The 10293-nt window shown below is 54.3% G+C and overlaps 1 protein-coding gene across 1 annotated transcript; it reads right to left on the reverse strand.

Moving 5' to 3' along the window:
• Window positions 1-1037: 1037 nt before the first annotated feature.
• YIF1B (Yip1 interacting factor homolog B, membrane trafficking protein) lies at window positions 1038-5117 on the reverse strand (the record flags this gene model as incomplete). Its single annotated transcript, XM_081869497.1, has 8 exons — window positions 1038-1693; window positions 1949-2042; window positions 2295-2450; window positions 2954-3011; window positions 3144-3222; window positions 3414-3518; window positions 4748-4926; window positions 5066-5117. 8 exons carry the CDS (start codon window positions 5115-5117, stop codon window positions 1538-1540), a joined length of 879 nt encoding a protein of 292 aa, XP_081725623.1. The 3' UTR covers window positions 1038-1537.
• Window positions 5118-10293: the final 5176 nt, after the last annotated feature.

Consider the following 10293-nt stretch of genomic DNA (forward strand, 5'->3'; position numbering starts at 1 on the left):
CAGCAGATGCTGCTGCTGCTCCTCCCAGTCCTTTGGCTCAGGACTAACGAAAGGCAAGGGGCTGCTTTCAGATTGTCAAGCATGTTATGCTCCCTGGCGATGGTTCAGCAGGGGAAGAAGGGCTTTGCATTTTGAAGGTTGGCGCATCAGGGGCCTCGCATTGTACGCGGACGGGCTCTGCTTTCTTCTGCTGGCAGCAAGAACACCAACTTGGGATGGCTTTCAAAGGCTGGACCAATTCACAGAGGAGGAGGAGGAGAGGGCCAGCGAGGGCTCCTGGCCACAGAGGCAGTCAATGCTGGAAGGCTCATGTGCTCACATCCTGCTTGCTGGCTTCTCAAAAGAGGCACCTGAGAAGAGGATGCTGGACTTAGATGGATCCCCTTTGGTCTGATCCAGCAGGCTCTGCTTATGTTCTCGTGGAGGGTTTCCCCCCCTGCTTTTTGCAATATTGGGACAAATAAAGGGAGCTGCCTTTTCTGTTACACTGGAATTGTCTATGAAAGAAAATGGAAGGTGAAACTTCAGCGAAGTAAAAGAATTAAATCCTTTTGGTGGCAAGGAGCTGTGAGGGTGTGTTAGTTGGCAGACCTGGAACGCATCCATCTGGGCCAAAGGAGAGGCGTGAGACTCTGGAGGGGGGTGGCTGAGCTGGAGGGGGCCACAGGGGGGAAAATGCTGTGGGCAAAGGACGGTGTTGCTCTGAGCAGATTCAGCCTCGCCTTCTCTCCATGCCAGAGAGGAACCACAATTCAGCCCCATGCCCCACTGGTGGACCAGGGGGGTGAGGAGTTAGTTACAAGGAAGAGGGCGGGAAGGACTGCAGTTCTTCTGTGAGGGCCAAGCCCTAGTGCTGTGCCCCCCGCCCATGCCCCCCAACCTCTCCTCCCCACAAGCAGTGGCAGTGTTGCAGGCTGAGCGAGCGACGCAAGCTGCATGCTCCGCCGAGAGGAACCACCGCAGCCTGCAAGAGCCTTCTTGCTCCAGAAAGAAAGCCCCACTTTCTCCCCCCCCACAGGAGAGAGTGACCCCCGGTGCAGGTTTCATTCTTTATTGGGCTGGTGTTGTGTGTACAGCACCAAAGGCTGTGAAGTTGAACAGAGAAGCAAGCAGCTTGTGGGCTGGTGGGGGGGGGGCAGGCGGGTGTCGGGCGGCTGCTCCATGAACCCCCCCCCCCGGCAGCCTCCCCCTGCCCTCCGTATTAATACTGAGTTGCTCGCAAGCAGCAAAACCTGGCACACGGGCGGAGAACGCCATGCGCTCTCCAGTGGTGTGCAGTGATCACAAGGGCTCTGGCATGCAAAGGGGGGTGGGAAAAGGATGCTGCCCCCCAGGCAGAGGGAGCTCAGTGGAAGCCTGCCTAGGACCCCTGCCAGAGCACCCCCCCCATCTACAAACAGGCTCCTGCTGCCCACCCAACCTGAGGTCGCTGAAGCCAGAGCCACAGTGGCTCCAGGCCAGGTCTATGTCCAGCCTGCCCCACAGACCCCCACCAGGAGTGAGGACCCCCGCCCTGCCCCCTTGGCAGACCCGTCCGTCAGTAGATGAGGTGAAAGGTGAGCCAGTACATGATGAGCGGCTGCAGTCCGGCCACAGCCATGGTCAGGTACATGCGCAGCTGGTTCTTGGCTCCCCGCACCAGCACCCCCTCGGCCGCTGCCTCCGACAGGATCTTCAGACGCAGGGTCCTGATCTGGAAAAGCCACAGGAAAAGGCGAATCAGGGGCGGAGCGCAGGGAGGGACATGGAGGCCCTGCCTGCCTGCCTGCCTGGGGATTCGCCAAGCAGGAGGGAGGGTTCTTGCAACAAGCGCTGTTTTATTTAAAGGCCATCTGCATTCTGCTTTTACACCCTGGAGGGGTTCCTGCTCCTGCTGTGCAAAATGCTCAACAAGCGCAGAAGAGTTTGGGAAATGACCCCCCACCCCCCACTTCCTGGAAGTTCTTACCATGAAGACAAAGATTGTGATGCAGCACCAGCTCAGCAGCAGGTAATAACCCGTCTTCCCAAAGAGCAGCCCAGCCAGGAGGCCGACGATCATCCTGTCACAGGAGGGGAGAAGCGTCAGGCCCAGAGCCCAGCTCTTCCCCAGCCCATGATGATGATGATGATGATAATAATAATAATAATAATAATAATAATACCACCACCCCCCCATCTGGCCGGGCCTCCCCAGCCACTCTAGGCGGCTTCCAACAGGATATTAAAAACAATAAAACATCAAACATTAAGAGGGGCTCAGTCCCGCCCCCCCCCCGGCTGGAGCAGGCTGCCCTCGCCTCCTGGTTACTCACCCAACGTACTTGTACCCTGAGAAGGCCACCAGGTCAATGGTGGAGAGGTCCGTGTTGACGGTGACCAGGTAGAGGCTGAGGAGAATGGCCAGCACCTCGACAATGAGCCAAGCCAGGGCTGAGCTCGCCTGCAAGCCCAGCAGGTCGGGGGAGAATCTGCAAGGGGCGGGTGAGGGAGAGTATTGAGGGAGGGGCTCCCTGGTCACCCAAACTGCCCAGGCCTCCGGGGCCACAGGAGGGCACTCACAGACCCACACCCTCTCACGCCTCTTCCATGATTCCAACTAAACTTTAGGAAAATATTCTTGATAGTAAGAGCCTGTCCACAGCGGAACAGACTCCGTCAGTAGGCTCTCCTGTGATTCTTGCACGGCAGGAGGTTGGACTAGATAGAGGACTATTCTAAGGGAACTGTTAGGAGACCCCTTATCCCCTCCCAGAGCTACAGGGTCCCCAGAGTTCCTAACAACTATTAGCATCCTTCACAAACTACACATCCTGGGATTTTCTGCAGGATGCAATGCCTGTTTGGGCTGAACCGGCAAGGAAACGAGGATGGGCTCCAGGTCTTCTGGGAAGCTCAGCAGCGTTTGGGGGAGCTGCCTTGCCCCGCCTTCCCTAGGAATGCCAGCAGAAAGGTGATCCCTAAAACCTCTCACCTGTTCTGGGTCCCCAGCGCCAGCCCTGCCACCAGGATGTAGGTGATGAACGCCATGACTGCGGAGGGAAAGGGCTCCTTAGCCACGGGAGAGACCGGCGCTCAGCCCTGTTCCCTGCCCGGGGCATCTCCCCCCCCCCAGCCACCTCAGGGCTGGTGCCACCCCAGGGACCCCCAGAGACCTGCTGTACCTGGAATGTAGAGGTCGGGAGCGTTGACGTCAAAGCGGGGGGCCACGGGGGTGTCCTGCTGGTACTGCACCTGCCAGTCCTGCCAAAGACAGCCAAGAACCCCCAGAGGCTACCAACGGGCTCCCTGCTGCCAGGAGACCAGGGTGGCACAGGGAAAGGCGCCCTGGCCTGAGCCTCAAAGCCATAGCAGGGGGCAGCCTGGAGCAGGGCGATCCCCCACAGTTCCCGGCAGCCCCCCATCCCGCCTTAGCCGGGCCCTTTGCGGCTCACCTGGTGCAGGAAGGGGAAGAGGAGCAGCCCCAGCTTCCTGCCCACATAGACAGTGTCCACAGCAAAGTAGTACTTCAGCTTGGTCACGGGGACAAAGCGGTCGATCTGGGAGGGCAGGAGAAGCGGCAGAAGCAGAGTGTGAGCAGAGAGGAAAGAGGAGCCGCTGGAGGAGCGTCTCCACCTCTATCGTTCTACCCAGACACTGAGGTCCAGCTCTGAGGGCCTTCTGGCGGTTCCCTCACTTCAAGAAGCCAACTTACAGGGAACCAGGCAGAGGGCCTTTTTGGTGGTGGCACCCGCCCTCCCACCAGATGTCAAAGAGAAAAATAACTACCAAACTTCTAGAAGACATCTGAAGGCAGCCCTGTTTAGGGAAGCTTTTAATGTTTAATAGGTATTTTACTGTTTTGTTGGGGAAACCCAGCCAGATGGGCGGGGTATGAATAATAAATTATTATTATTACTTCAAGTGTCTCAAGGGGATTTCCTTTGTTGTGTACCGCTGCCTCTCTCTGCCCAGCCTACCTTGCAGGGTTGTGGGGAGGGTTTAAGCGATGAGGCCGGGAGAACCAAAGCTGCCACCCTGCGCCCCATGGAGTAAATGACATGCAATCGATAATATGGATGTGCTGAGTTGGGATTCCTGGCTGGCAGGGGCTGGACTAGATGGCCCCCAGGGGTCCCTTCCAACTGTATGATTCTTGGGTTTTAAGAACAGGGGCCAAGCTTGTTTCCTGCCACTGAAGAGGGGGAGGAGCTGAACCACTTATGCTCTGGGGTTATTAACGGGAGCAGGGACAGACTGAGGTTTGATGAGGCCCTCAGCTCCTGAAGGTAATGGGGCCCTTGATACAGCCAGCTCTTCTTTGCGAACAACAAATTGCTGTTTTTTGTGTTGAATACGTCCTAGATGGTAATTTATGGACCTCATAGGTATCTCAAGCCATTTGCACATCACCAATAGGAGCCTACGCAACACTGTTGCTGTAGTACGTAGGTTTATGTTATTTGTTTTTTCTCTAATATTTTGGAAATGCAGGTTTTTCTTCCTTTGTTTTTCTTGGGGGGGGGGGCCAAGAGAGTTGGGCCCTAAGCTTTAGCTTGTTGAGCTGATACTATGCACCAATCCGGCTTGTATGTAAGTCCTCTGTTCCGGGGGGGGGGGGGTTCAGGGGAGCTGGCGGGGCTGGACTAGAGGACCCCCGGGGGTCCCTTCCCGCTGTATGCTGGCTTCCTGGGTTCCAGGCCAAGGGCCCCACTGGGCAGGGGGGGACCTGAACCCCCCGCCCCCCCGGGCTCCCCCCCCGGGCTCCCCCCCCCCGCCGGGCACTCACGTTCCGGCCCACGATCTCCTTGCCCTGGCTGGCCAGGCTGCTCCCGTAGGCGGCGGCCAGGCTGGAGACGGGCTCGGCCAGGAAGGCGCCGGCGCTGGTGTCCTCGAAGAGGCGCGGGGGGTCCGTCCGGGGGGCCGGGGGGCCGGGGGCCGGGGGGCCGGGCGGGCGGCGCTTGGTGGCTGCGGGGGGAGAGAGACGGGGGGGAGACACGGGGCGGGGGGGCGTCAGGGGGGGCGGGAGGCGGGGGGCGGGGGGGTCCCACCTCGCGCCCCCTCCCCTCCCCTCCCTCCCCCCTCCCCTCTCCCACGTGACACCCACGCCGGCGGGCGGGCGGGGCTCCTGCTCCCGGCGCGGCGCCGGCGCGCTCCATGGCGGCGAGGGAAGGAAGAGAAGGCGGGCCGCGCGGCGCAGGCGCACTCCGAGGCCGCCGGCAAGAGCCAATCGCGGGACGCGGCGCCGACGCCGTGACGCGAAGGCCGACGCGCCTCTCCGTCGGAACCGCCAGAGGGAGGGAGGGGAGCGCGCCGTTGCCAAGGGGACGAGAGGACGAGCCAGCGGCTCACGTGACCGGGGGGAGAAAGCGCATGCGCCGGGGGAAAAGGCGCGGAAAGAGGGCTAGCAATCCCAGAAGCCTTTGCGTCTTCCGTCCCAGAAGCCTTTGCAGCAGCTTGGGGGTCCCGAGGGGAGTTGGCGGGGCGGGAGAAGGAAGGCCCCCCCCCGGGGCTCCAGGGGCCACGTGGTGCGGGGGGGGGAATCCCGGGGGGGGGAAACCTTCTCGGCAGCCCAGCTGGTCGGGGTGCGAGTCCCCCCCCCCGGGGGGGCCACGAGGTCAGTAAAAGGAGGAAGTTCCGGCCAAGGAATGGGGAGGAGAAGAGCGGCGGGAGAGCGGGCTCTTGCTTGCTGCGCCTGCACAGATTCCCACAGGGAGCAGGAACCCCCCCCCCCCAATTACTTTCGAGAATGTATAACTTGCTGCTTAAATGGAATACACAGGACGAGACAGTCAAATCCGCCATGATAAAATGGGCACAGGACTTGGGGCACAACATTATGTTTGAAGACTGGGAAAGGTTATGGAACACCGGAATGAAATTCACGGCATGCAGTGCCCTGAAGGAAAATATTATGAAAATGATATACCGGTGGTACATGACCCCAGTCAAACTTGCTAAGATATATCACCTGTCTGACAACAAATGTTGGAAGTGTAAGGAGGCGGAAGGGACATTCTTTCACCTCTGGTGGACATGCCCAAAAGTGAAGGCCTTCTGGGAGATGATTCATAATGAACTAAAAAAGGTATTTAGATATACTTTACCCAAGAAACCGGAAGCCTTTCTTCTGGGCATTGTGGACCAGAGAGTACTTAAGAAAGACAGAACTTTTTTTATGTATGCTACCACAGCAGCAAGGATCCTGATCGCAAAGTATTGGAAGACACAAGATTTACCCACGCTGGAGGAATGGCAGACGCAGTTGATGGACTACATGGAACTGGCTGAAATGACTGGCAGAACCCGAGACTTGGGAGAAGAAACAATGGAGGAGGACTGGAAAAAATTTAAGGACTATTTGCAAAAACATTATAAGCTGTATGAATGTTAAGAAATTGCACTTTTTAGGAAATGCTAGCTTCAGCAACCATAATTAATGAAATGAAAACTAAGGTAACAAGAAGTTGGAGGTGGAATTATGAAATAACTTTATTGTGGTTAATTTAAAACATGGGAACTGGGATACAACATTTTGAAAATTGGTAACACGATAAAATGGAAGATACAATAAGCTGTGAAACAAGTTAACAAATTGCTGATGTTTTATAATATAAAGAATGCAGGGTCCGGTAGATGTGGGGAAGTCCGTTAGATTTGCTGAAAAAAGGAATATGGAAATATGAAATTTTTCTATTCTATTTCTGTTATCTGTTTTCTACTTTTCTGTCTTTTTTTCCCCCCTGTATTTCATAAACTCAATAAAAAATATTTAAAAAAAAAAAAAAAAGGGAGCAAGAACCCCGAGCAGGGGGCGACCTCCTCTTTCAAAACGTTCCTCTTTGTTCCCCCAGACACACTTTGGCGTGCTCTGGTCCAGGGGGTCACGAGGAGTCGGACACGACTAAATGACTTAAACAACAACAAAAACAACTTGAAAGATGTAGCCCCCCTCCCATGTCATTTCCGTAAGGGTGGGAATCCGCAGGCACCGAAGTGTCTCCTGGCTGGCGGAAGAGGCTGCCGCATGCCGCAGTGGGCGTCATGCCAGGCGAGGGGTGCCTTTCAGAGGAAGTCTGACCCAGGCAAGACGCGCCTATTCCAGAAGAAGAGGCCTGACCGGACCCACGTGGCCAGAGCGCAGGAAGCAGCCCCTGGATTCAGAGCAGCGAAGGATCAGGTGACTGCTGCTCTGTGGCAAGGCGACCGGGCACTTGATCAAGCTGTGCTTGCAGCATAGGTCCGAAAACCGCCATGCCCTCAAAAGGCAAGAAGTAGGATGAGAGAGCTGAAAACAATGCCAATATATTTCACATCTGGCAAACCAATAGGCCCCTTTGGTTTCAGATAGTACGTGGGTAAAGGTACCCCGACCGTTAGGTCCAGTTGTGGACGACTGGGGTTGTGGCGTTCCTCTCGCTTTATTGGCTGAGGGTGGCTGAGGGAGCCGGCGTTTGTCCGCAGACAGCTTCCGGGTCACGTGGCCAGCAGGACTAAGCTGCTTCTGGTGGGTAGATGAGTGTAAAAAGCCCAGGACACCAATGTTCATGGCCCTCTAGTGGCTATGGTGGCTAAGTTACCAGAAGTAATGTATTTAGTGTCAACTCTGGAAGCGTCTACTCAATTCTGCTCCAACTAGGCTTCCAGATGTATATTGTGCTCTAGGAAGGCAACAAGCTTCCCGTGCTCTGCAGAAAGCAGGCTCTGGCTGGGCCAGTTCGAAGTGGACTTGTTTGCAAGCAAAGCCACTTGTCAATTACTACAGTAATTTCTGAGATTTCAAGACCCTCAAGCAGAGGCATGAGATGCCCTAGTGTCCCTGTGGCCTCAAGGCCTCCTCTATGCATTCCCACCTCAATCCACCCTTCCACGGTCCTTCGCAAGATCAGACAGGAAAAGACATAGGTGGTTCTGCTGCCTCCTTTTTGGCCCCCCGACTGGGGATGTCAGAGCTTCAGGCCCTCTCAGTAGCTTCTCCCTTCCGGCTGACCGCCTGAAAAAGGTTCAGCGGAAAGGTTTACTTTAGAGGCAGTATCAGCGTTCCAGGGCTTTGGCCACAGGGTGCGCCTAGCAGCTATCTGGGATGCCATTGCTCTAGCTGCAAACAGCATGGAGTCCATGGAGGCATTTGCCATAAAAGCTCGAGCTTTAAGGAGTTTGGTCAGAATCTGGTGCTGTCGAGCTGGATCTTGGGGAGGAGATTGCAAAAAATCTTTAAGCTCGAGCACGTGAGGATGCTACGCAGGCAGCTCTCACAGAGAGGGCCATTGCATCATGGGTCTTACATAAGGCAAATTTGATTCTCCTATCAGTAGTGTCCAGAAGTTGAGCATTTCCTTCCTTGGGGACCAGATGTCACAATGACAGATTTAAAACTGGTCTGTCTATAGTAGGAGTCTTAATATATGCCATGATTCAGGATCCAAGTCATATAATTTGTCAGCTAAGGCAGGTGTTTTTTTAGAGTGCATAGGCACATCAAGCTCAGATTTAACTACTGCCTTAAGCACTGAGGGAACCAACATGAAGTTGGCTGGGGTACGGCTATTAGTTAACAAATACAGATCCTTGGATAAGAGCTTGCACATCATTGTTCTAGGCTCTTCTCCCTCCCTGTGTGGGGTGAGTGGGGGACCCTGTTGCAACAGTTTAATAAAGATCAAGCTTACTACCTGATTTGCTTCTCAGTACTCTCTGGTTGGCCTCTGTTATTTTCTCCTACTGATAGGGAACCCGATAAAGGATTCTATGTATACCCCATAAGGGAAAAGGAACAGTTTTTTTCTTATAGCAGTTAATTTATGTAAAGTTTCTTTTTGAGGTTGCCCCTCCAGCAGATATCATACACACACACACACACACACACCCTGACTACCAAACTCAACACAATCACTCCTGCAAATGTCCCCACAAAACACTTCATCACACAATTTTTTCCTATCTCTATTCAAAAGGCCTCTGCTGCACATTAACAAATGCAACAATTCACTGATAAATGTATCTATGTACTGGTTCAATGGGAAAACTTTAGAAAGTCATATAAAATTGCTCCAGTATCGTATTTGCACCGTTCCAACTTTGTTCTGTGCAGAAAAGGAATGTCTACCGATGGGGGAGCCTGGGATGTGGGCAGCCATAATCCCCCAAGCCTGAGACCAGGTACTCAGCAGCCTCTTTGCCTGGGTGATAACCGCTGGCATCCTGGCCCCTGAGTGCCAGACAGGTAGCCATTCCAGAAACAATAATAAACCCAACCTCAGTTTATTAGGATCTTGGTCAAGACAAAGGGGTGTGATTAACTTGACCAGGAGAACAGGAATATGGACATGCCTTTTCTTTTACTTAATGGGTATGAGGTGGAGGTCAAGGGAGGGATGGGGGAAAACCTGATACTCAGGTTTCTGCCAGGAGACCCCTCCCAGATTATGACATGGCTGTGATGATGCTTCACTCAGGGTGTTATGGGTAAAAGGGGAAACTTAAAGAAAAGGGAGCCATTCTTTCTTTGGGGCTTCTTTCTGCTTCTTCCATGCAGTAGTTGGAAGTTCTGTTGCAACAGTCCTTGAATAAAGACCAGGCCTACAGGCTGCTGTTTTGCTCCAATATTCTTGGCTGATATCTTTGTCTGGCAAAGCCAAGTGAGCCAGGAATTTTCCTTTAACAATGCCAGTGGCCATGGTATCCTTCTGGAGCGGCTGTCTGGGTTAGGGGTGGCTGGCACTGCTTTGTGGTGGCTCCAGTCCTACTTGGATGGGCGTTTCCAAGGAAGATGTTTCAGTCCTGTGGAGCAACCCCCAATCAGGGTTTGATTTTATCCCCTGTCTACACAAACTCGCTGTGTGGGGTCATCCGGAGTTTGCTGTCAGCAATATGCTGACAACACACAACTCTCCTCTTCCCTTACACCTGCAGGGGAGGCCAGGGAAATGCTGGACCAGTGTCGTGCCTCAGTAACCGACTGGATGAGAGACAACAAACTGAAACTCAGTCCAGATAAGATGGAGGCAGTTGGTTATAGGTAGGACTGCTTCTGAAAGTGGTTCAGGAACTTCAGCTGGTGCAGAATTTGGTGGCCAGGTTGCTCACTGGGGCAAGATGGTTGGAAGATATTTCGCCATTCATGGCCCAACTTCACTGGCTGCCAATTAGTCTCCAGGCCCAATTCAAAGTGCTGTTTTTGGCCTATAAAGCCTTAAATGGCTCACGACTTCAAGGGCTGCCTCTCCCCATATGTTGATCCAGATCCTCCAATTACCATCTGTGCCTCCTCCACCAGAGGTCCGGAGGGTGGCAACGCGAGAACGGGGCCTTTCTGCAGTGACTCCCCATTTATAG

This window comes from Podarcis erhardii (assembly GCF_964252035.2).
Source record: "Podarcis erhardii genome assembly, chromosome: 7".
Classification (NCBI taxonomy): Eukaryota; Metazoa; Chordata; class Lepidosauria; order Squamata; family Lacertidae; genus Podarcis; species Podarcis erhardii.